Consider the following 27422-nt stretch of genomic DNA (forward strand, 5'->3'; position numbering starts at 1 on the left):
ACATTAAGTTCTGCATGAGTTGGTCCACATAGTTATCGACCTCTTTCTTACTTAAAAATAAGCTGTATTTATAGCAAAATTGGTACTGTCAGTTCTAAATTCAGATATTATTCAAAAATTGTTGATTTGTAAAGTGCAGCAGAGGGATGTTGTGGTAAAAGATGAAGTAACATTACAGATTCATGTCTCTAGAAAACACAATTTCCTCAAATAATATTAAATTAAAAGAAACGGTAAACATAAATGTAACAAACATCCCTCCAAACTTGTATCTTTCTGTTATTCATAAACAACTATAGCGCTTGCCAATAATAACAGGAGACTCTTGCCTTTGATCATGATGAAGAATGTTCTACTGAATATTACAAAATTAATTGTATAGATTTTTTTTATATTTGTGCATGTAAGTAATTGCTTTGATTACCTAAAAGTGCAGAAGTTATGCGATCAACTAAATTTCATTACTTATAAAATGCAGTTTACAAATTTGTAAGAATATAAAGCACAATGGAGTAATAGTGAACAGTGTGCGGTTCTAATCACGTGCAAAGCAAATAAACAAAAAGAAAACAAAGAGAAATCGTCTGTTCCCAGCTTCTCTTTCACACATTCATTTAGGTACATTTCTTTACCAATGCTACCGTAGTTTTGGTAGAACGCAGTTCTAGATATGACGATTAGCTGGGTACTTGTCGAAGAGAAGCTAAATGCTCGTGAGAAAGTGGCTACAATAGTAAACCCTGTAGTCATATCCTTCATGGCTCGGATACAAAATGGCGTATTCCAGCAGGATAACCCAAGGCCCACACTGCAGTTAACGGCATAAATGACTTGAGTTTTTTAGCCGTCTGAATTGGCGTGACACAGTTGTAGAATTTCCGCGGCTGTTCAAAACGAATTGCCCAGCTTCAGAAGTCACTTGGATTTAAATGTCACAGCTGCAACATTTCCGCCGTTGTAGGAAAACCCCACGATGCTCCAATTTATCAGTGGTCAGTGCCTTTTGTTTTGGTTCCTCTAGCGGCGTGCTGCTGTTCTGTGACGCGGGGATTTCGCTATGAACCAACACTGCAGACACATATATGCAAATAAATAAAAATTATGTAACTTTATTTTTTTTCAGGTAATAGTTGCAGCTTTATGACAACTCTTCGTATTTTCTGACAAGTCTCGCTTATACCTGTCCTACTGTGAGGTCCGCTCTGTTGTACGGAAAAGTGAAAAAATTGTAAGTTTTACAGTTTTCAGTTGAGAGAAAAATACTAAACAGCAACGCCTGCACTTTACGGAATACATTTTGCCGTACTCGCTTATGAGCGGTTCATTCTTGTGGAAAATTTAATAGTGTGTGTAAAAAAGAATCTTTTTTAGTGTAGCTTCAGCGTGCTATCCCAGACCTAAATATGAGTTGTCTCAAAACGGTTAAAATGGCGAGGCATCTTCACATAAAGTTTTGGATACATTACGCAGGACTCTGGCTATTACCTATACCCCTATCAACAACGCGAAACACTCAGCCCCAAGTCCTAACAATAACCTAGTATCGTGTCTGTAAGTCCTTTACAGGTCTGTGACTTTTTTTCTGTTTCAATGGATTACGCGGCCCTATTAATTTATCAGCATAGCTAGTTGCTATCAGCGACCATAAAGAATGTTCGATCGTAAAAAAATTAAACAAAGAGAATAACTTTCATTCTGACTGTGTTACTTCATCGAAAGAAAAAAAGTTATAAAACTCGCCGTTTTTGTACTTGGAGGGATAAAATCATTTCGATGCGTTAATTAGCTGACTCGGCTTTTTTATTCAGATGTTTTCAAATTACTACGTGAATTTGAGACAGTTTTCTGTGGTCGACGACTTCTGGAGCAGTTGTAACTCTCAATCAGTCACAATGAAAGACAATTTGAGTGCCCGTTGGAGAGAAGTTAATTTCTCTACAAGTTGTCAAGAAAGATATGAGTTTCACGCACTGACTGTTTTTGGTAGGATAGAACCATCATTTTATTTTGTATTTTTCACTACTACCTAGTTTCAGCTGCGTCACCATTCTCAAGTTTAGTAAAGTGTAAGTCATTAAACGCACCTACCTGCTTTACAATGAAGGGGAACTCGGGGCGGAACGGGATACTTAATGTTTAACAATGTGTATAAAATAAGGGAACACAAGGAAACACTTCTTAAAGTTATAAAAAATACCTTGTAGTGTAACCTAGTGTACCTGATTTTAAAATCACTTAAAACAATACATTTTGCATTTTTTACAATATTTCAAAGAAAGTCTTGCATATTTCCAGTTCCGCCCCACCCACGGGGCAGAATAGGATAAGGCTATTTTTTCTTAAATTATTGCATAAACGTTGAATTTGAACTATGAATATCGTATTAAACTATGACAAAAGTTGTATAAAAGGCATTTCAGACTAAGGAATGTGTAATTCAAACAACTGAAAAGTCATTCTTCAAAATAAGAGAATATTTTAATGTCATTCTGAAAAATGTACAATGCTTAATAACCACCAAACCACTAACTACTAGTCCTTTCGACGATAGTCACAAATCAGTATTTCCTCTTCATCTTCACTGTGTACGCCAGCACACGAATTGTGTGCCCACTTGAAACACCTCTGTCATGCGACCCAGACCTCATTAGAAACGGAGTAGAAGTCCCTACAGTAGAGACACTCACAGCATCCTCTCTCTCTCTCTGATTCTCTCTTCTCCATCATCTTCTTCCTTTTATTTTTCTTAAGGTCTTCGATGTCCTTTTTTCTTTTTTTTTTTTTTTTGGGCGTACTGTTTGATATTTTTGCCTTAAGTTGCATTGCACCTGATGTCTCTGTCCTGTCATTGTTCACATTTGTGCACCCTCCTCCTTTCTGTAGGCCTACTTTACGTGCGACAGCATTCTGCAGTTCCTTCTTATAAGGAGAATCTGTTAATACGACGGTTTTTCCTTTTCGTATTGTAGTCCGTCTTGACAGATTAATGGGATTGAAATGACAGCCTCGAGCGATATCTGGAAAGCTGAGTTCTTCGGCGAACATAGCTGGTTGGGAGAGTTAAACGGTGAAACTGCTACTTTGTTGAATCCCATTGCTCGAGCACAAGAAGTATTTTCTGGCTTGCGAATAGACAGTGTAGGATGCCTCGTAATAAATCCTTTAACCCAGTCTTGTCCAGTTAGGCTTGTTTGTTTGTCAAATCTGTGTGGTAAGCCATTTCTTTCGGCTAGTTGATAGGCTAGTGATCTTTTTCAATGTTAGACCAAAAAGTCTGCTTTCCTTTGACTTCAGATATGTTACCAGCTCATGTTCTTCTCCTGCAGTGAACACTTTTTTAAATTTCCCATCTGACTTCTCAATTATGTAGTCAGGATTATTCGTAGCTTTAGGCACATATCTTTCAAGTGTTGATTTCGGTACGTTGAACTGCTTAGATGCTTTTAAAAATCCCATTTGGGAAGATGAAACGGCTGAAACTGCCATTTCCATCGCTGTTAGGTCCCATTGCTATCTATCAATCTTTTTCATGTACGTTAGCACCATCTGGAACAGCAAGGGGGAAAGAAAAAAGAATACAGTTTGCTTTCTACTTGCATCAAAATATGAACGGGGCAGAACGGGATACTATCCCATTCTGCCCCGTCCCGTTCTGCCCCAAGAACACTTTTGAGGTTAACAACTTTTATGGAGTGTAATAACTGACGCATTTAAACTCATTAAATAACTAAAGTATAACAAATGCCATACACTTTAAGGGAATGTGTCATTTTAGGGTATACAGTTAACAATTAACAGCTTACCTGGCGTTGAAATTCATCAAACCTTAGGACAATGCAAGCGGCAACGTGACGGACAACAATTCACTTAAATCTCGCACTTCAAACTAAATAAAAATTTCTGCCCTAACTTCCCTTCCATTCGGAGAAATAGTTACATGCCCTTACAACAGGCTGCAGCACTGTGTAGTCTAGAAAAGAGCAATTTCCCATTGTGCCCCGCTATCCCGTTCAGCTCCGAGCTCCCCTACTGACTATAACCCAGGTAGGTGAGTTTCATGAGTTATAGTTCACTAAACGCTTTTTTAATTTATTTTTTAGATCATCCGTTTTCTGAGTGGTCTGACAAGGCCACCCACGAAATCCTCTCTTGTGCCATCCGCTTCGTCCCAGAATAGCAACTTTTGCATCCTGCGTCCTCAATTATCTTTTGATGCGTGTACGATGTTTGTTTTCTCATACAGTTTTTACCCTCTACAGTAACCCTCTGGTGCCACACAGTAGTTCTCGGATGTCCTCTTACCCTGCCCGTCCTTGTTGTCAGTGTGTTCCATATGTTCTTTTCTTCGCCGACTCCACTGAGAGCTTCATCATTCGTTATTTTATCTTATAAGATATATCTTATAAGATATATAAGCAGTGTATCTTATAAGATACACTGCTGTAACTGATTGGTGATCAACAACATAGAATAAAAGGGTGGTTCAATGCTAATAGTAAGAGACAATGCTGTAAACTGATATCACTCATGGCTGTGGATCCCAGTGCAACAAAAAATCTTGTAGAGCACCTTTCGCTCCCTGTGTTTTACCCATCAAAATTTCAGTATTTCTAAGAATGAGTTCCAGTCGACATTAGCACACGTTTATTTTTGAAAAAAGTTTATTTTCAGGCACACACAATTTCACTAAGAAATTAGCGGTTTCGTCTGACACCAGCAACGTGGTTTCTTAGTGGTTGGAATGAACTGCTGCATATAGCGTCCTGCTTACTGAAATTGTCACACTTGTGTCTGAAAATAATTTATTTTCAATAGAGTATTTTAACGGCGACTGACGGGTCCAATATGACTGAAACGTCGTTCTCTAAAAAATTATCAGAAAATTTCGGTAATCTGTTAAAGTTGCCTGTCTTTTGTGTACTTGCCTTGTGCTGTGCTCGTAGCAGCAGAGAAGAGAACTGTGTTTTTATTGAATATAAGGGCCGCCTGTTATGCATAACAGTTTCATATACACTCAAAATGTTTCTGAGTAAGTCTTTCTAGTGGAATCCGTGGAATGTGAACACGTTTTAAATGATAACTGATCTACGGAATTTTCTTTTCAAGATTTTGAACGCGGCTGCGCTTCAGTAACTGTGCATGTAAGAGCTTCAATGCATTGGGGAGTAACAGCCAACCAACTGCAAAATACAGGTTTATTGAACCTTGACAATGGTTTCGACGATTTTAGAACCGTCTTCTTCAGAAGACGTTGTACCTGTTAACAAAATTACGGCATTGTGTGTGGAACAAGTATAGAAACATTACAATAAGTAAAATCAGAGGAAATGTTTACAAAAAATTAGTGTAGCATACACACGTAAATCACATACCGGTAGCCGATGTGGGAGCCGTTGACTCTGTCTAGTACATGTCATCGATTTCAAAAAGGTTCAAATGGCTCTGAGCACTATGGGACTTAACTTCTAAGGTCACCAGTCCCCTAGAACTTAGAACTACTTAAACCTAACTAACCTAAGGACAACACACACATCCATGCCCGAGGCAGGATTCGAACCTGCGACCGTAGCGGTCACGTGGTTCCAGACTGTAGCGCCTAGAACCGCTAGGCCACCCCGGCCGGCTGTCATCGATTTAATCTCCATTTAAAACACATTATATTAAAGTAGTAGCGGTCAGTTGTAGGGCTTTGTCTTGAAACCTGTGAAAATTCCACATATTTGGATACAGCAATATATAATATGCCACTAGAATGAAATTTTCACTCTACAGCGGAGTGTGCGCTGATATGAAATGTCCTGGCAGATTAAAACTGTGTGCCGGACTGAGACTCGAACTCGGGACCTTTGCCTTTAGCGGGCAAGTGCTCTACCAACTAAGGTACCCAAGCACGACTCACGGCCCGTCCTCACAGCTTTAATCCGCCAGTACCTCGTCTCCTACCTTCCAAACATCACAGAAGCTCTCCTGCGAACCTTGTAGAACTAGCACTCCTGGAAGAAAGGATATTGCGGAGACATGGCTTAGCCACAGCCTGCGAGATGTTTCTAGAATCGCAGGAGAGCTTCTGTGAAGTTTGGAAGGTAGGAGACGAGGTACTGGCGGAATTAAAGCTGTGAGGATGGGGCATGAGTCGTGCTTTGGTAGCTAAGTTGGTACAGCACTTGCCCGCGAAAAGCAAAGGTCCCAAGTTCGAGTCTCGGTCCGGCAAACAGTTTTAATCTACCAGGAAGTTTTATAATGTGCCATTTGAATTATTTGTGTAAAACTGGCATTAAAATATAAAACGTGGCATCGGATCCTGTGGAACGTAAAAGTTTCCCGTAATTATGTTTATTGTAATTTTACTGCATTCCACACTCAAAGTCGTGAAAAGCTACAATATAGAGAATAGTGAAGGTGGTTCGATGAATCCTCTGCCCGGCACTTAAATGTGATTTGCAGAGTATCCATATAGATGTAGATGTAGATATCTGCTGAAGAAGGCGATTTTAAAACCGTCGAAACAATGGTCAAGTTTTAATAAACCTGTGTTTTGCAACTGTTTGGCAGTTATTTCTAACCCACTGCAGCTGTAATCTACGGAAATTAAACCTAATAACAGTTTTTGCTTGCTGTTGTCATTACCTTATTTTTGCACTACAGGGCTCTGCAAAGTCATCTGTACATTGTTAAGTCACTGGTAGCTTGTCATCTGCAACTGAATGATGTGAATTTGGTTTGTAATTTTGTTGTGCGAAAATATTTCGCACTTTTATTTACCAATACTTACGTTTTTGCTTTGGCGAATTCATTTTTCATCTTTTTCCTGAGTTACTGAGACCCGCACCGCTGTGTTTGCAGCCCCCGGTCGGCGGCAGCGCAGCGCCGGCATGAGCTCGGGCGGGGACGTGGACCCGCCCCCCGCGGCGCACAAGACGGCGGTGCCGCCCCCGGCCATGCCGCCGGGCGCCGGCCTGGGGGCGGCGGGGGCGGGCCTGGGCGTGGGCGGCGCGGGCCGCCTGCCGCTCGACTTCCGCAACGGCGACCTGGTGTCGCGCCTGCTGGCCGCCACGCCGCCCTACCTCTACAACATGCCGCTCGTGCCGCACTCCTTCTTCTTCAGCGAGATGCTGCGCAGCTTCGTGCAGGCCAAGGCGGCCGACGTGGGCGGCGGCGGGGGCGGCGGCGGCGGGGGCGGCGGCGGTGGTATGGGCGCCGGACCCGGCGCGGGCTCTCGGTCGGCCGCCGCTGCCGCAGCCGCTGCTGCCGCGGCCGCAGCTGCCATGTCGCCTCAGCACCAGCAGGTGAGCCGTGCTGAACGCAGCCGATACACCGTACTACAGAAAAAGAACCGGACAAGTGCGGGGGTAACTCCGCACAAACTTCATTATTACTTACAAGGGAACCTCCCCATCGCACCCCCTTCAGATTTAGTTATAAGTTGGCACAGTGGATAGGCCTTGAAAATACTGAACACAGATCAATCGAAAAAACAGGAAGAAGTTGTGTGGAACTATGAAAAAAACAAGCAAAATATACAAACTGAGTAGTCCATGCGCAAGATAGGAAACATCAAGGACAGTGTGAGGTCAGGAGCGCCGTGGTCCCGTGGTTAGCGTGAGCAGCTGCGGAACGAGAGCTCCTTGGTTCACGTCTTCCTTCGAGTGAAAAGTCTGACTTTTTTATTTTCACTTTATGTGACAAACTCTTATGTTTTCAACACTTTTTTGGGAGTGATTATCACATCCACAAGAAAACCTAAATCGGGCTAGGTAGAAGAAACTTTTTGCCCATTCGCCAAGTGTACAAGTTAGGTGGATCGTCAACATATTCCTGTCATGTGACGCACATGCCGTCAAAAGTATCGTATAGAATATATGAGACGTGTTTCCCTGTGGAGGAATCGATTGACCTATGACCTTGCGATCAAATGTTTTCGGTTGCCATTGGAGAGGCACGTCCTTTCGTCTACTAATCGCACGGTTTTGGAGTGCGGTCGCAAAACACAGACACTAAACTTATTACAGTGAACAGAGACGTCAGTAAACGAACGGACGGGACATAACTTTGCGCCGGCCGCGGTGGTCTAGCGGTTCTAGGCACTCAGTCCGGAACCGCGCGACTGCTACGGTCGCAGGTTCGAATCCTGCCTCGGGCATGGATGTGTGTAATGTCCTTAGGTTAGTTAGGTTTAAGTAGTTCTAAGTTTAGGGGGCTGATGACCACAGCAGTTAAGTCCCATAGTGCTCAGAGCCATTTGAACCATTTTGAACCATCATAACTTTGCGAAAATAAAGAAAATAAACTTTTCACTCGACAGAAGACCTGAACCAAGGACCTCTCGTTCTGCAGCAGCTCACGCTAACCACGCGACCACGGCGCTCCTGAGCGCGCAACATCCTTGATGTTGCTTATCTTACCCATGGACTACTCAGTTTCTATATTTTGCTGATTTTTTTTCATAGTTCCACACAACTTCTTCCTGTTTTCTCCATTGATCTGTGTTCAGTTCTTCAGGGCCTATCCACTGTGCCAACTTATAACCAGATCTGAGGGGGGTGCGATGGGGAGGTTCCCTTGTTAGACATCATCACCGTTTTACAGTGCATTCTAGGGAATATCCGCCCCGGAGGCGGGTAGGGAGTTGGAACGTCCGCCTCTGTGGTCAATATACAGTTTGAGATATACCTGCATTTCTCTACTTACGCGGTTCACCTGCGTAGTTGAATGATAACGTGCTTGCCTGCCATGCAGCGAGTCCGTGTTCGATTCCCGGCCGTGTTGGAGATCTTCTTCGCCCGTGGACTGGGTGTTGTGTTGTCCTCACCATCACCGACGCGCAGGTGGCTTAATGTGGCGTTGCCTGAAGTAAGACTTGCACCCGACGGCCGAATTTCCCTGGGCAGGATCTCCCGGCCGACAATGCCACATGATCATTTCATGTCATTTCATTTCTGCCTACAGATTAGACGCAGTATGCTGTCCCCAAACTCCTATCGCTAAAATTACCTCAGTACAAGACAGAATACGAGTCAAGATTTCTGTTTGCTCACTTGCCAGGAACAGAGTTTCGACTCAAGTATTCTCCCGTAAAGAAGCACTTCACTGTGTGTCAGACTCTCCAGAAAGCTAAAGAATCATCGCTCGAGTGAACAGAATAACTCTGTTCACAGAGAAACGACTTACGCTTCCCTCGTGTCGGAAGCAACACTTCTCCAAATCTAACCGACAGATTCTTCACTGTGTGTCTCGCCAGCGAAGTCTCTATGTCGACCTCCAGAGCGAAGTGTCTTCGATCCCCGCAGGGAAGTGCCTCTCCATGCCATACCCCACTACCTCCTGAGCACACAGCTTCGAACACCAGCGGTCGTCACAAAAATATCCCCCTTTTCCCCCCCTCCTGCATGGGTACTGAATCTGCCAGCCGATCACTGGTAGCACATAATCAGTTGAGAAAATTTTCTGGATGTTTCCCTTTCCCTTCCTAGGTCCTTAGCACTCTGCCAATCAAAAACGCGTCTCTGGTTTTCGGTGGGAAGTGTTCCCCAGCATTACCCGTGAGAAGATTCCTCGGAGGTCAATTCATGACCATTGTTTGTGCCCCTTATGTTTCTACACACTAAAAGGATGACGTTTCGCCTTCGTCCACCGCTAACCCTCCTTGTCCAGTAACTCTATTCTGAAATGTTTTCCATTCCACTAGAATGCATTCTCCTGCCCACACTACAGGGGTTTTGTGTTCTCCAGCATTGTGAACCCCTCCTCCTCGCTCTGCTCTCTCTCAGGGCGGTAAATGTCTGCCCCTACATAATGGAAGTCTCTTCCCAGTCCCTCATTAGCCGATAGAGACTTCTGAGGAATAGAAATGCGTGGCCATTCGCGTTTCCTGTGAGTGCTCAGCTCTGATTAACTCCCATGCGTGTAGTACTACGGAAATTGTTAGTACATGGTGCTAGACAGTATCAGCCAATTATATGATTAACAATCCGATTGTGCACCGTAAACAATGATCTAGTATAAATACACTCCTGGAAATTGAAATAAGAACACTGTGAATTTATTGTCCCAGTAAGGGGAAACTTTATTGACACATTCCTGGGGTCAGATACATCACATGATCACACTGACAGAACCACAGGCACATAGACACAGGCAACAGAGCATGCACAATGTCGGCACTAGTACAGTGTATATCCACCTTTCGCAGCAATGCAGGCTGCTATTCTCCCATGGAGACGATCGTAGAGATGCTGGATGTAGTCCTGTGGAACGGCTTGCCATTCCATTTCCACCTGGCGCCTCAGTTGGACCAGCGTTCGTGCTGGACGTGCAGACCGCGTGAGACGACGCTTCATCCAGTCCCAAACATGCTCAATGGGGGACAGATCCGGAGATCTTGCTGGCCAGGGTAGTTGACTTACACCTTCTAGAGCACGTTGGGTGGCACGGGATACATGCGGACGTGCGTTGTCCTGTTGGAACACCAAGTTCCCTTGCCGGTCTAGGAATGGTAGAACGATGGGTTCGATGACGGTTTGGATGTACCGTGCACTATTCAGTGTCCCCTCGACGATCACCAGTGGTGTACGGCCAGTGTAGGAGATCGCTCCCCACACCATGATGCCGGGTGTTGGCCCTGTGTGCCTCGGTCGTATGCAGTCCTGATTGTGGCGCTCACCTGCACGGCGCCAAACACGCATACGACCATCATTGGCACCAAGGCAGAAGCGACTCTCATCGCTGAAGACGACACGTCTCCATTCGTCCCTCCATTCACGCCTGTCGCGACACCACTGGAGGCGGGCTGCACGATGTTGGGGCGTGAGCGGAAGACGGCCTAACGGTGTGCGGGACCGTAGCCCAGCTTCATGGAGACGGTTGCGAATGGTCCTCGCCGATACCCCAGGACCAACAGTGTCCCTAATTTGCTGGGAAGTGGCGGTGCGGTCCCCTACGGCACTGCGTAGGATCCTACGGTCTTGGCGTGCATCCGTGCGTCGCTGCGGTCCGGTCCCAGGTCGACGGGCACGTGCACCTTCCGCCGACCACTGGCGACAACATCGACGTACTGTGGAGACCTCACGCCCCACGTGTTGAGCAATTCGGCGGTACGTCCACCCGGCCTCCCGCATGCCCACTATACGCCCTCGCTCAAAGTCCGTCAACTGCACATACGGTTCACGTCCACGCTGTCGCGGCATGCTACCAGTGTTAAAGACTGCGATGGAGCTCCGTATGCCACGGCAAACCGGCTGACACTGACGGCGGCGGTGCACAAATGCTGCGCAGCTAGCGCCATTCGACGGCCATCACCGCGGTTCCTGGTGTGTCCGCTGTGCCGTGCGTGTGATCATTGCTTGTACAGCCCTCTCGCAGTGTCCGGAGCAAGTATGGTGGGTCTGACACACCGGTGTCAATGTGTTCTTTTTTCCATTTCCAGGAGTGTATAAATCGAAACGAATATGCAATGCATGGTGGTAAAGTCTTAGCGCCTTGCAACAGATAAAAATAAAAATTTCCTGTGGCTCAGTGACTTGGTGCAAGTTTATCTTTTGGACGCCACTTTAGCGACTTGCGTGTCCCTAAGCTACCCCAGTTATGCGACCAGGGAAAGGGGGCTCACAATTAAACGTCGAATTCGAACCATTTCTGTCGACTCCTCACATCGTTGAGAAGTAAGGGCTAGGTGAAAAGAAGGTCTCTAAAAATACATGTCTGAGTGGGATTCGATTCCGCGACTTCCCAGTTTCCAGGCACAAGCTTTAGCACTAGATTGTTCATGTATAGGTTTTTATGAGTGAGATTGCAAATATACCTGTTAACTGCAGTGACGTAGAAGCTTAACTGTTTTACACTGCAGAGGGTCGTAGGCCTTAGTATCTGACACAAGTTTCAACCTGGTACCTCACCTGTTTCTGAGAAGAAAGGTTCTTAACAGTCAGATAGACAGATAGAGAGACAGACAGGCAGTCAGACATACAAGAAAGTGGTCCTGTAAGGATTCAGATTTCACCAATTGAGGTACGGAACGCTAAAAACACCGACAGCCCTCAACATACAGCGTGAATCACCAAAACCTCACGCAGCTTATATTTCGTGAACCGGTAGATACTGAAAGGAGGTTTTCGGCAGACAAAACAACAAAGTTTCCCTCATCGAAACTAAGTTTATTGTGCGGTATCTCTCCTTGTCATACTAATAAAGCCAGCCAGTACCCTCGTGGAGTCTTAGGAATCTGTTTACTGCTGGCACCCAAGATAATTATTTATGAAGACTGCTGATACCGTGTTCTAATCATGTTCTTTTGAACGAAATTGGCAGTGATACAATACAAGTGTTTCTATATCGCTGTGGTGGTTTCTTAAAAATGTTAACAAGGATCAATCGTTGAGCTCAAGATGAACAATACTATTTTCATCAGATTATCTTTCATTCACAAAGTTGTTTAAGTCAGCGACTGTTATATTGATTGGTAAATTATAGATTGCAGCGATCAGTCGTCCTTTTTAAATTTTGTTGTGCAGATCTAGATTTCGGTTAGAACCTAGCCATTCTCAATGCACTATTGTCTTCGCTCAATGCATGTAATTCCCTGTTGGTCGGGCTTCATCCACAGTTCACTGAATACTCAGTGCACTGAGCGAAAATAATAGCGCTTTGAGAATGGCTAGGTCTAGCGAAAATCTAGATCTGCACAATAAAGTTTAAAAAGGACGACTTCCAGCTGCAATCTATAATTTACAAACAAATATTATTTTCTATGTGAAATGGCTACACAGTGTGGGATCATAAGACATTGAGCTTCACGTTACCGTCGTCGTACAGGTGTTGGACAAAAATATGGGAACACCGCGAGACACGCAAGCTTGAACATAAATGAGGATGCTGGCCAAGCCTGCAGACTGCAATGTCCTATTTGACCACGAACGGCACCCGCGCAATCTAGTTGAAGTGTTTTTCCTGTTGCTTTAGTGTTTTATGTAGCTGCTGCCTCACTCATTGTAGGTAAAGCTGAGTTGGGACACTTCATGAGATCTGTCAACCGACGTACCATCTGACGTATTTACTTTTTTCTTTTAATCCGGTCACCGTAGTTGATTCTCTTGAAGTTACTAAAATCCTTTGGTAGCTGTTACTGGAGCGAAAGAAGACCTACTGATATCGCGAAGAGGCACGTCCACCACTTTCCCTTTACAAACACATGTTTTCTTGAATGGGCGCACAGATCATTAGAGTGACTCATGAATTTGAGTAGAACGCAACTTTACATACCAATTACGCCTCGAAGGTTCAACATGACATTCAAGATTACAATATATGAGGGTTGAATGAGAAGTAATACCTCCACCTTAATTGAGTTTGGATGGAAACATTTTAATCAATCAAACCCAGAAATAATCCTTAGAATGTGATCTTTAATTACCAATATTAACTTTTCCACATAATCACCAGCCAATTGGATACTTTTCTGCCAACGATGAACAACTTTTCTGAAGCCGTCAAGGAAGAAGTCGACACTCTGTTTCCGCAACCACAGTCTTCTCTCAACGTCTTCATCAGAAGCATAATGATGTCCCCACAGATCGTCTTTCATTATCGGGAACAGATGGAAGTCAGACGGTGCTAAATCTGGACTATATGGAGCATGCCATACGGTGGAGAGATTTAGTTTCTGAAGTTCTGCTGTGGCGGCATACGAAGTGTGTGGTTTGACACTGTCATGCTGCAGGAGAACATTTCCATTTTCCTTTCAGACCCTTGTTAGCTGTTGTTTCAGAGATCGCAGCGTTGTGATGAAACGCTCTGAATTTATTGTTGTTCTATGATCAAGGAAATCAATATGGATAACATCATCTGCGTCCCAGAACACCGTGGCCATGATTTTCCCAGCTGAGGGCTGCGTCTTGAATTTCTCGTAACGCGAGAGGAGTTCCTGGCAAATTTCAAGTCTGTGCGCTTTCATTTCAGGAGTCAGCATCCTGGGTACCCATCGTGCACAGATCTTCCGATAGCCAATCAAAGCAATAACGCAACCCACACGTTCTTGTGAAATGCCGATTGCGCTCGCAGTTCCTCTCTGAGTGACATGACGATCGTCCTGATTCAATCTGTCAACATTTTGCTTGTGAAACTTGGTGGTTGTTGTCACAGCACGTCCACACAGGTCAGACGTTCCCGCCTCAAAATCTTTAAACTCAATCGCCCAGCGGCGCACAGTACTCACATCAACACAATCACCATAAATTGTTTTCATTCTCTGATGAATCTCCTGTAGGGTCACATCTTCTGCTGTCAAGAATTCAATGACTGCACGTTGCTTAAACCGCAATGACCGACCGTCTGCGCGGGATTCCATACTTTACACTGTAAAAACACAATCGTTCAATGCTCAGACTTCCTGCCAACTGGAGCTGTAGAGAAGAGGCTACGGCACAAGCCAAAACCTCCCGCATACCATTGCTGCCAATTGCTGGAGAGTTACGAAGGTGGAGGCATTACTTTTCAGTCAACCCCTGTATTTTATTTATAAAAAAAAAATTAAATGAAAAGGTTCAAATGGCTCTGAGCACTATGGGGCTTAACATCTGAGGTCATCAGTCCCCTAGAACTTAGAACTACTTAACTGACCTAAGGACATCACACACATCCATGCCCGAGGCGGGATTTGAATCTGCGACCGTAGGAGTCGCGCGGTTCCGGACTGAAGCGCCTAGAAACGCTCGGCCACACCGGCCGGCTTTTATTTATCACAAAATCATCTTGTATTTTGTTTTCATTGTTGGAGAGAGTGGTTACTCCTCGACGGTCAAGCCACCACCAAGCCGCGACGCCTGAACGTAAAAAGCCCCGCACACAGCACGTGAAGCCGTTCATTTATGGTCGCACCTTGCCGTTTTCTCGTACTCCACACCTCCCGTCTAATGTCTACACATACGAAAACAAATATCTGCGCACAGTATATGTTCCGCGCCTACTCCCTACTTAAAGTTATTCTGTCACGGTCATCTTTCCTTGTAGTACATAAGGAGTGTGAAATGTTTGCATAAACGGCATGTAACACTTCATTCTCAGTCGTGTTCGGAAGAGTGTTCCGCGTAGTTATGAGTGCCTTATGTCGGAGCCAAGTGAACTCGAACGTGGCAAAATCGTTGATCCTCGCATGGTGGGTGCTTTAGTAAACAAGGTAGTCGAAATGGCTGGTGTTTCAAGAGGAGTGCTATCGAAAATTTACATTACACGTAGGGAAAGCGGAAAAACGTCATCCGCTGAGTCACAACGCGGACGAAAGTGTGTGTTGACTGACCGTGACGAACGTTCATTGAACAAGATTGTAATGAAAATTAAAGGGCGACAGCTGCAAAAGTCACTGCAGATGTGAATATCGCACTCGCGAACCATGTCAGCACGGGAAGAAAAAGAAAAAAGGAAATGGAGGGAGCTCCGTGAGCAGGGAAGTCCTGGGCGAGGTGAAATTTCAAAAACTACTCATCTGTGATGCAAATACAGCCATAACAGAGGAAAACGTAGAGCTGTTGGTGTAAAACCTGCACTATGGAGGAACGGAAGAGTGACATTTGGTCAGATGAGTTTTTTTGACACTGTTTCTAACTTCTGGCCGAATTTATTTTCGCATAATAAAATATGGCGGGGATTCGGTTATCAAGGTTACATTACTGCCAAGGATTATGCGACAGTTTTGGCGGATGAGGTTCATCCAGTGGTGCAATATTTGTTCTCTTGTTTACAAAGCGAGAATCGCCCGGGACTGGTTTTGTGAACACGAGGATTAATTTTCGCATGTCTGTGTTATTGAGCCCTTGTGGTATACGTCGCAGGAAAGGGTGCGTGATCTAGAGATGGGTCGTTCGCGAACTAACGGGTACAAAGGTACGGTTCACCAAGATGAGCGGAACGAGCGAGGAACGAATTCTAAGGAACGGCCGTTCATAGTTCACTTCGGTCGCGGCTTGCTACTTATAGTTCCGGCGAACGGGAAGCGGTCGTTCTTGTTCCCGCAACGGCACGTCGGTCGGTCTCTTTCCAGCCTCGGTCCCCTTCCCGTCTGTCTCGGTCTCGGTCTACCGGACTCGTCCTTCTTCGCGTGGCCACTCGTCTCAGATCCACTGCCGACTACTCATAGTTCAGTATCGAGTTGTTGTTATTCGTTCGCTTCGACGCCCATTCTAGATCCCTTTCAAATCTTTTCTGAACTCTGAACTTCTTGTTCTTTTCGTATTCTATTCAGCGTCAACGACCAGTAATTGAAATTTATTTTATGATCACGTAAATTGCATAAAAATTACATGGTATGTAATACATTTTTTCAGGTAATAAAACGGCGCATCAGCTTACTTCACTATTTCGATAAGGCAAGAAAAGGCAAGATTTTTTGTTATTACACATGCAAAGGACGTCGGAACGGCACACAGGAGTGGCCATTTTCCGTCTTTTTCTGATCCAAGGTACAAAAGTATTTTTATGTAAGGCAGACCGACTTACAACCGAATGAAGCCCGCTCTTCGTAATCGAGTGTATGGTGTCACATTTTGTAAAGAGTATATGATAACTCCTACAATATTATTTCAGTCCTACAGAGTGGCGCAAGAAAAATCGGCCCCTGCTACTACACTGCTCATTGTCGCTTATCAATCATCTATTGTTTAGAAGTTGTTTGCATTAGCTTATTTGTTATTTCTTCACTGCCTAATTATTACATGTTTATCTATTCTGCTCGTAGCGGTCAACAAATCGTGCGTAATTGGCGAGCAGTCTGTACTAGGAACCGGGTTTTTCGTGCGCCGCCTTATATTTTTCACAGCGTTCAGTCACATAACGCTACAGTTGGCTAAACGAGATGTTTTGCAGAATCACGAAAATTACAAGTGTATGAGAATTCTGTTATGAATAAAAACTCTGTACTCCAGGGGGTAGGCAACGTCCTTGCCGCAGTGGATACACCGGTTCCCGTGATATCACCGAAGTTAAGCGCTGTCGGGCGTGGTCGGCACTTGGATGGGTGACCATCCAGGCCACCATGCGCTGTTGACATTTTTCGGGGTGCACACAGCCTCGTGATGCCAATTGAGGAGCTACTCGACCGAAAAGTAGCGGCTTCGATCAAGAATACCATAATAACGACCGGGAGAGCGGTGTGCTGACTCCACGCCCCTCCTATCCGCATACCCCACTGAGGATGACACGGCGGTCGGATGGTCCCAGTAGGCCACTCATGGCCTGAAGACGGAGTGAGTGAGTACTCCAGGGGGTAGGAAAGTGCTCCCATGGTACTAATTTTCAGTTTTTCATAAGAAACATATACCAAGCACAATGAACTGTGAACGAGTAAAAATGAACGGTTCCATACAGATTCTGTATTTAACCATTCCGAGACGACTGGAAGCTGTTTTGAAAGCCAACGGCTTTTGAGCACCGTATTTGGCATAATAATGTGTTGTGTTTACGGTGTTCCTACATTTTTGTGCACCTTGCTGTATATCAACACACACAGCGGTGAATCGCATACATCATTTCAGTTACGACTTGCTGGCACTATTCATTTTGATTAATCGCGTATTTCGACTCGTCAGTGTGTTTGTCTGGCACGTGGAGAGCCCGGACCGAACGCCTGCCACCTGTTGTCAGGCGCCCAGCCGGCGCAGCCGCAAGCGGTCGTGGCGGGAGAGCAAGATGCTGTCGGTGGCGCCCCCGCCGCCCCCGGCGCCGCCGCTGGACAAGCCGCTGGAGCTGACGACGACGTCGCGGCCGCCGCCCGCGCACGGCGCCTGCTCGCCGCGCGACGAGAAGCCGCCACCGCCGTCTCTGTCGCCCGCGCTGCCGCCCCCGCCGCCCCCGCAGCTGATGCTGCCACCGCCGCTGCTGCCGCCCCCGCCGTCCTCGCACGACTCCTCGCCCACGCTGCCTCCGCCGCCCGACATGCTGCTGCCCCCGCCACCTCCTATCTGGTAATTCATTTGTGTCTCTACTGGGCGCTTTTGTAATCTAGATATCAACTAGCAGGGATGATAGAGAAAGATTCGGAAAATTAAGAAGATAAGGTGGGACATCTCTGTGACAAGACATGATCGGAGGTAAAAGTAACTTACTACACGTACCATCGGCGTGTGCGTAAATGATTAGACTTGCAGTTGTATGTGAACGTCCACCGGAATGTATCATCGGTATTTAAAGCGGTTACTAGTCCTAGTAGACTATACAGTGTGATTCAGAAGTTAGTGCACACACTTCGTGGGTGTGGTGTGCGAATAAAAATAAGGGTTAAATTTTAAGGGGGTACAACGTCAAACGGGCCGTCTTGGAGCAGGTGAGGCACCACAGGACAATTTAATTTCCACTGTCTATACTTTTACGAATAAATTCATAAAACTTTGTCAGCATGACCAGGAAGGATTCATGATTCACAATCATAGTAGTGTAAGTTCAAAAAAATAACAAAATAAATTTTTTTTACACGTGAAAGTTCATCATTTTTTCACTTCTATTGGCTGCGTTTGTTGCTATAGGTACACGTTTCTTCATAAGTAAGGGAGATTCTGAGATGAATTTTGTACAGCATACAAACGATACTTACAGGTGTATGAAACTCTAGAAATTATTTAATTTATGAAAAAATGAATGTGCTATTACATTTTAAACATGTTTAGAAAAAACTCAAATTTTATAGTTAATTATCTCAATTTTTACCACAGTTTTTAATAGATTTGGAAAATTGTAGAGTTTCATACACCTGTAAGGATGGTTTGTATGCTGTGCAAAATTCATTGAAGAATCTCCCTTACTTATGAAGAAATGTGTATCTATAGCAACAAATGCAGCCAATTGTAAGTGAAAAAAAAGGTGAAATACAAATGTAAAAAAATAAATTATTTTCTGATATTTTTGAACTTCCACCACTATAAGTGTAAATCCTGAATCCTTTCTGGTCATTCTGACAAAGTTTTATGAATTTATTTTTAAAAGTATAGACCGTGGAAATTAAAAATTGCTGTGGTGTCTCTCCTGCTCCAAGACGTCCCGTTTGACGTCCTACCCCCCTTAAATAAAGGTTTCTATGACCCTGGCATATTTCCAAGTTATGGTGCATAATGTCATGTGTGGTAGGCATTGTACCATGGTGTAGTAACGGCTTTTGGCACGTCTCCGCCTGCACACCGACTGACGTTGCTTTGTCGACGATACCTCTGCACACTTCAGTCGGAGGCAGGAGGGTATCTCAGCGTTGCTTATCTCGATAAGTGATCAAATCGTGCAGGACCAATTGCTTGACCCACCAGATCACTGGATCTTAACCTCTGGAATTCTCCATTTGGGGCCGTCCCAAGGAGCTCGTGTATGGTATTGCAGTTGAGAACGTAGTGCAGCTACAACAGCGAATTGAAAATAACTGTAAGACTATGCAGAATGAGATGAACGGAGCTTTCAACATTTCGAGAGAGGTCGAGTACGTCACTGTCGTCGTGTAGATTGACATCATCTGAACAGGTCCTGTGATAAACGCACACTACATATTGAGCTGAATTTCGGGTCCCTTCGTGTCGTTTCTTTCTGAGATAAATCAATTCTGTGTTGGACTGGTGAGGCCTACTCCAATGCATAACTGTGCAATGAAGCAATTTCAGACAAAACTTTATTTGACGTTTTACTCTTACTTTGACGCATACATTACGCCCACTAAGTTCGTACAGCTGCTTTTGAATTACTCTGTATAAGGGGCGTGAACATGCTGAGTAATTGCCGTGAAGGACACGGAAATGCGGCGTAGCCATGTGAGACATCTTTTTCAGCTCCCGACAGAGTTTGAAAGGTACCTCATTGTGGATCCCAATTTGGCCTGCTGGTCTAATCGTACAGTATCCATATCCGTGGGGCATTTGAATGCGACATTGGCCCGGTGAATGGGAATATGAGAACAGGCATACTGTCTACTGTATTCGCTGACACATATCTTTGGATGTTGTATTTTGAATGTTTCTCCAGTCAGTTGGCAGCCGATGCTTGGACTACAGACATTAAAGTTTTCAGATAATCTGCGTAACCATTTATGTTGGCTACTGATGCGGTATATGTAGGGATCGTGCCAACTTCTTCAGTATAACTATAGCCTGAAGATGGCGCACTGAAGCGCCGAAACTGGTAGCTACAAAATAAATAAAATTATATGGACGGCTGTAGGCGTTTCATTTTCTCACAATAGGTTCAAAAGTAGTGGACCACATTGCCACAAGAGGGGATACAATAGCTTTATGAAATCCTTTCCAACCGAATCAATGCATCCATGCAGGCCACAGGAGGTGAAACGTCATAATAGTGAGCTCATATTGCCAGGATATTTGTAAAAATGACTTTAATCGCTGAAATAACATCACAACCCTTTTAACCTATGGAGTTCCAATATGTTTTCTCCTCCCCCTCTGGGTTTCACATTTTTTGATCATTCAGTGTAGTTATTATAAACGTAGTTACTAACACTGTAAGGTAAGCATTAGTAAGCATTATTGTCAAGCCTGGATAACAAGGATTAACAGAGAAAGTAGTAAATAAATTTCTTTATGAAAGTTACTGACTGGTTTTCCAAAATTGTGCTAGCGGAAACTTGAGGAAACACATTCAGCTTTGTACTGTCAAAAATATATCACATCCTATTAACCTTGTACAGCAGGAAGAAATAATAAACAAGGTGGGAAGTTCTAATTTCTTATGTGTGCATAACGATGAAAACCTACATTGGTGGGTGTGTATTCCTAAGGGACCAAACTGCTAAGGTCATCGGTCCCTAGACTTACACACTACTTAAACTAACTTGCGCTAAGGACAACACACACACACACACCCATGCCCGAGGGAGACCTAAATTGGAAAAACAGCATAGTATACTTGCTAAAACGTCTATTTTCGGCTACTTTTGCTATAAGAAAAAGTTGTCATTATTGGGGATGTAGGAGTACAAGGTGACAATTATTGAACTATATGAAAAAAACGTAAATTAGCTACAAACTATGGCGTGCACACATTTTATTCAACGTATAATGGTCACTACAGATCTTCAGTTTTAGGTTATGACATGTTAGATATGCCTGCCATCCTTGGCGATGATATGGCGCAGACGAATAGCGAAATTCTGCATGACCCGCTGAAGTGTCGCAAAATTGATGCTGTCGATGAACTCCTCAGTGGCTGTTGTGAGGTCAGTAATTGTTTTGGGAGTACTGCTGTACATCTTTTCTTTAATATAACCGCACAAAAAGGAGTCGTATGTGTTCAGATCAGGAGAATATGGCGGCTAATCTAGGTCCGTCGCAGTGGCCTCTGGTTAACCCAGAGCCAGGATGCGGTCCCCATAGTGCTCCTGTAGGACATCAAACACTCTCCTGCTTCGATGGGGTCGGTCTCCATCTTCCATGAACCGCATCCTGTCGCTTTGTATAACGGGGATGAAATTATCTTCCAAAACCTTGACGTACCGTTCGATAGTCACCGTGCCATCAAGGAATATCGCACCGATTATTTCGTGGCTGGACATTGCATACCACACAGTCACCTGTTGAGGGTGAAGAGACTTTTCGATCGCGAAATGCGGATTCTCAGTCCCCCAAATGCACCGGTTTTGCTCAATGACGAACCCATCCAAATGAAACTGGGCTTCGTCGCTAAGCCAAACCGTGCATGCGCATATTAATTCCCATCTTGCCCCTCGGCCAACAGAGCAGTTTGAAGGTCCTAATGGAAACCGTTCAGAAGTTATTTTATTTCATATAGTTCAATAATTGACACACTGTAAGTAAGTTAATATAATTTGCATATTTTCATTGACAGATTCAGCAGATCTCTTCATTTAGGTAAATAGAATTCATGGTACAAAAGAAAGTAATTAGAATTACTTGTAGTCCTGACAGGAACTAACTGCGTCGTATGAAGAGGTATAGCCTGGCTGCAGTACAGGGTGAAGGTTTAGGCAGCTACGGCATATACTAACGTCTTTACACACAGATATGACGGCTTGCTGGAAACTCAGTGGGCTTGTGACGACAATGATCAAAGAGCGGCAGTGTTATTTATTTATTCATTAACAGCACAGAGTAACCCACCACCTGGAAATGTAAGGCTGGTCGGATGCTTCTGAATCTAATAGCAAAGACTTTTCATTGTTGCAACCTTATTGGTATACAGTTGTTAATGATTTTTTTAATAATATAAAGAACATAATACATAAATTCTTCCAATCCATATGTGGATACAGCAAACCAGTGTTTAACAGTATTGGTTAGAAACAGTCTTGGTTGCAATTTTAGTTTTTTTTTTTCAACGACGCGTTTCGCCTTATTTTGGCATCTTCAAGTTATCTTTTCTAGATGGATGCGAGTGACACCAAGGGAACGGGAACGCGTTATGCAGATCTTGGTGTCACTCGCGTCCATCTAGAAAAGATAACTTGAAGATGCCAAAAGAGGGCGAAACGCGTTGTTGAAAAATAGAAAAACGAAAATTGCAACCGTTTTTAACCAATAACATAATATATAAAGATTTCTCTGAGGTTACAGAAAAATGAATGCTTAACAATTGTTAAAATGGTTCTATATAATTCGCTACTACCTAGTTGATGAGAATTAATTTATATAATGGAAATGTTAATAATGGCCTATTTCTACCTATTTCAGATGAAAAGTTCTCGGTACAACCTCGAGGTATTCTCATCTGAAATGGTTTGTGCTATTGTATGTTTATACAGATCATACAGATTAAATGTAGATTGAGCACTTCATTCATGGGATACATAAATTTTAGCTTTACATGAGAAATACACTTATGTTTGTAACTTGTTAGTAGAAATAGAAGATACTTCATTGCTACTTGAATGCATTATTCCTTAAATAACTTAATACATTTCTGATATATAAAATTCATTGCTTGTAGCTTTGAATAGAGAAGAGAATATACTTCTGTCTGTACACAGTATGACGAGCAATACATTACTGCTTGAGTGTAGTATACTTTAAACACTATGCAGGATGTCACTGGGGCGGAGGAGCCTCGGAATAAAAGTACTTAAAGCCTTGTCCTCCCAAGCGACATTACCTTATTTCTGCAGTCTTAGTACGTGGTACTGGTGTTTGTTTTATGGTTGTTGTGTGGTTTGTCACTGTGTTGTGGCATGCAGTTTCATGCATTGTTGGTTTTGGTCCCTTACATGTTTATCCCTTCTGAGTCATGTTTACTTAGTGTTCCTTCCTCGGTTTCGGAATCTGTGGTCGTGTCTGTGTCCTCCCACGTGGTTTGTTGTGTTCTTTGTGCTTGTCTACGCCTCCTTCCATATGGATTTTGGCGCTTGTATTCTTCATGCAGAGTGTTCGATACAATATCGGCTACGCTATTTATTGTGTTCCACTCATCGGGATTACGTATTATTCTGGCGATGTCATTGTCGTTCTAGCCAGCCGCTTTGACAGAGCGGTTCTAGGCGCTTCAGTCCGGAACCACGCTGCTTCTACGGTCGCAGGTTCGAATCCTGTCTCGGGCATGGATGTGTGTGATGCCCTTAGGTTAGTTGGGTTCAAGTAGTTCTAAGTGTAGGGGACTGATGACCTCAGATGTTAAGTCCCATAGTGCTTAGAGCCCTTTGACCCATTTGAACCATTGTCGTTCTGTATAGGTCTCACTTGTGCTAGCGTGTTGCACAGCAGTGTGACATGTTCTGGTGTCCCAGTTTCTCCGCATACGCATACTGCATCGTTAGTTAGTCCCGTACGTTTTAAATGCACCGGATATGGCCTGTGGCCTGTTAGGAAATGGACCATCCCTCGGCTTGGGTAGACATGTTTCGGTTGTAGTCTTTCGTGTACATCAGGAAAGAAAGATTGTACTCGGCGACCCTTGTCGGATGCATCCCACTCTCTTTGCCATGTTTGAATCCGCCATTGTTTCATTTGTGTTTTGTTCATAATGTTGGTTCCCGTAATTTCGGTGACTTTATCGAGCCTGTCCCTCTTAAGCCAGTAAAGTGCAACTCTATAACGTATTGTTATGTCTATAGGGCAGGTCCCCATCACAACGCAAAGTGCCTGTAGTGACGTGGTGTGAAGGCTGCGCTCATTCTCAGGAGTACACTACGTTGACCTCGTCTTGCATTTGTCTTGTTAGTCTGTATGTCAGTCTGTGAGCCCACGCACTTGCGGCGAAGCATGCGATGGATTCAAATATCGCAGTGCGGTAGGTCCTTATCGTCTTAATAGGCAATTTGTACTGAGTTGTGTTTAGTCATGCTAGTTTGTGCATAATTTTGGAGGCTTTGTCAGTTGTCAATTGTCAATTTTATATGATGGTTCAAAGTCTGTTTTTCGTCTAGATGCAGTCCGAGATAACGTGTGGCTCGCTTCCACTGCATGCTTGTACTGTCTAATTTTAGAATTGGATTCCTCTGTAGTGTCCCTCTGAGCAGTAAATATACAGTTTTGTTGGGAGCTATTTTCAATTTATTTTCTTTGCACCAACTCTTAATTTTCTGAAGCAGCTGCGTGCCTTTTGTCTCTAGTGCTGGTCTCTAACTGGCTGACATCACTACGAGCAGGTCGTCTGCGTAAGCCACCACACCTCTTACCCTGTCGTCACTGTCCAGGGTGTTCAGCAAGGGCTCGATTGCGATATCCCAGAATATTGGTCCGCAGATCGAACCCTGTGAACATCCCTTTGTTATTCTCTTGACAACCTTCCGTGTACCAGCCCTCCACTCCGCCACTCTTCCTCTGCAGTAATCGAGGAGGCTACTGTAGAGCGTAGCTGATAGCCTCATTTCCCTTAACCTGGCGAAGAGCGACGGCCACCAAAAGTTGTCAAAATCCACGGCTATGTCTATTAGAATGGCGGCTTCGTATTTGTCGCTGATGCTATTTGTAACTGTCAGTGCTTGGTTGACGGCGTCTTCTAGTGAGCTACCATCCCTGAAGCCGAATTGATGGGGCGTTAGGCCGAGGAGGTGTCTGTGCGATTGTAAACGGTCACACAGAAGCCTTTCCTGTATCTTGCAGAGAGTGTTTAAGAAGCAGATCGGTCGGTACGTTTGGGGCTCTGTTGGCTCTTTGTCTTGTGATTTCCTGATTATTACTACATTAGCAGTTTTCCAGAGGTCTGGATTTCTGCCTATTAGTCGTGCCTCGTTGAACATGTTAGTAAGAAAAGGTGTGATTTGTGTTACTGTTTGTTTTAATGTTTTCGAAAGTATTTTGTCTGGTCCAGGTGCTTTTCAGTTTTTAAGCCTGCTGATTGCCGTCGTGACTTGTTCTTGGTGAATGGCATGGTTACACTGTCACTGACGTATGGTTGCCTCATGCTCTCTCTTAGGTCAGCGTGGTGTCGCTCGTCTTGTGTGGGGCCGCCATCTGGGAGGAGCCTGTTCAGAAGATATTCTGCCGTGCTTCTCCATCCTCTGGTCATTGTGCCGTCAGCTTGTTTTAGTGTTGACAGAACTGTCGGTGTCTTAAGTCATTCTGTTTCTATCTGGAATGGTTGTCCCCCAGATGTCGTTCTGTAGCTGGGTTTTTACAAAATTGGTCCATTAGTCTAGCCTTGTTGTCTTTAGTTGTTTTTGGTATTTCTGTTTAGCGTCACGATACAGATGAAGTCTTATCTTTCAGGAGCTGTCTTTGCTTGTTGGTAGTACTTTCTTTTTTTACCGTGAATCATTCCTTAGTTTTGCCAGTTCTGTCGACCACGGTTGTTTCTGTCCCCACCCAGTTTTTGCGCGTGGTATTGCTGCTTCCTGGGCTCTTTGTAGGACCTCTGTCAGTACATGCGTTTTGTAATCTATACTGCCTTGAACAGTGTGTAGTGACGACGCCTCAACAATATCTCGAACTTTTTGCCAGTCGGCTCTTCCTATGAGTAAATGCTGCTGTTCGTAGTCCATGTTATGTGTCCATGTGATATGTCTGTCTGTGGTTAAGATAATTGCGTTGTGGTCGCTGTGTGTGGCTCTATCTAATACCCTCCATGTATTGACTAGTGGAAGAGATTTTGCGTTCCCTAGAGAAAGGTCTTTGTTACGTACACCACCGGCGTCTCCGCGGTAAGTAGGTGACTGACCCTCCCTATTCAGCATGAAGAGGCTGCATTCATTTACCACGTCAAGCACTAATTTCCCTCTGTCGTCAGTTCTATCTGAGTTCCACAAGGGGGATTTTGCGTTGATATCAATTAGAATGAGCAGCATTTTTCTTTCTGAGTGTCGTTCATTTTCTTTTATTTTGTCTAAGAAAATTTCTGTATCATACGAGTACTGAGCGTAAGTAGACGACATGAGCCATACACCCTGTGCGTCTGTTATTTCTGCTGTGGCAATGTGTTCAGAGCAAAACTGGGTGATCTGTGTTACTATGAGGTTTTCATTAACTACTATTATCGCGGCTTTCGCGTTTAGTGTTCCTGCTATTGTAATGTGAGGGGAGCCCTGAAATTTTCCCGCCTCGCAGATAAGGTTCCTGAACGCAGGCGATGTCTGCTTTTGTTTCTTCTAAGAGACTACCTAGTTCCATGTTTACTAGGGTACTGCCCTGACAATTTAGTTGTATTATCTTCAGAAGGAATATCTAGTGAAGGGAAAACACTTGGGTGTGGTTTCTTTAAAATCCAGAAACACACGTCCATGTGCTCTCACGAAGTCCTTGTATACTTTCTCTAGGTTTAGGCCCTCTCCCCTTCGCGCACATGCCTCCCCTAAAAGCTTACATAGCTATTTGTTTACTTCTAAGTTTTCGTAGTTTACGTAATTAACGGTATTCAGCTTGGGATCCTTGGTTGTGTCTCGTTGGTGTTCTTAACCGTTTGTTGCTCCCATTTCGAGTAATTTTGTAGTGCAGCACGTCTTTCCTGCTTTATGGTTTCTGGCAATATGGAGTTTGATTTGTTTACGCTGAGCATTTCCCATGATTTTGATCTTTACCGCGGACTTGTTCGTAAAATGCGACTGTTTATGTCCGTTTACGGAGTGGTTGTGTCTGGTGCTGTCCCGTTGCAGGATGTGTCTTTCAGCTACCTTACTGTTTTGTTTTTCGTAGTGACTGTGTGCACTACGCCCGTAGACAAAACGAACTGGTGTAATATAGGGTCTACATTTGGTTGTATCATATTCTACTTGTTGCGCGGGTAGTGTGCAATTGTCTTTGTTTGTGTTTACCTGTGGTGTTGAATTTCTTGGGAACTCAGTGACATCTTCATTTCAGGATGTTCAAGGACGTCGTTATAGTTCTCTGTACTATCTCGCAGTATTTCGTCGTCCAGTTCGTCAACTAGTAAAAGGATACCAGCGTGGAAGATGGCACAATCAAACATGTGATGTTTCAGGTGCCTGGCAACCTCAATTCAATTGCACTCTGCATGCACATATCGTCTATATAGTCGGTAATGCTGAAGTACCTACACTGTATTGTCTCCCA

The 27422-nt window shown here is 44.2% G+C and overlaps 1 protein-coding gene across 1 annotated transcript in view; it reads left to right on the forward strand.

Annotated features, from left to right (window-relative positions):
- LOC124622823 (WAS/WASL-interacting protein family member 3-like) overlaps positions 1-27422 on the forward strand; it is a 112439-nt gene that overhangs the window by 23307 nt on the left and 61710 nt on the right. The window contains exons 2-4 of the mRNA XM_047148614.1: positions 6844-6943; positions 6986-7208; positions 17626-17945. Of these exons, the coding sequence (XP_047004570.1) occupies positions 6844-6943; positions 6986-7208; positions 17626-17945 (643 nt within the window). The remainder of the gene's footprint in view (positions 1-6843; positions 6944-6985; positions 7209-17625; positions 17946-27422) is intronic.

This window comes from Schistocerca americana, chromosome 7, assembly GCF_021461395.2.
Source record: "Schistocerca americana isolate TAMUIC-IGC-003095 chromosome 7, iqSchAmer2.1, whole genome shotgun sequence".
In the NCBI taxonomy this organism is placed as follows: domain Eukaryota; kingdom Metazoa; phylum Arthropoda; class Insecta; order Orthoptera; family Acrididae; genus Schistocerca; species Schistocerca americana.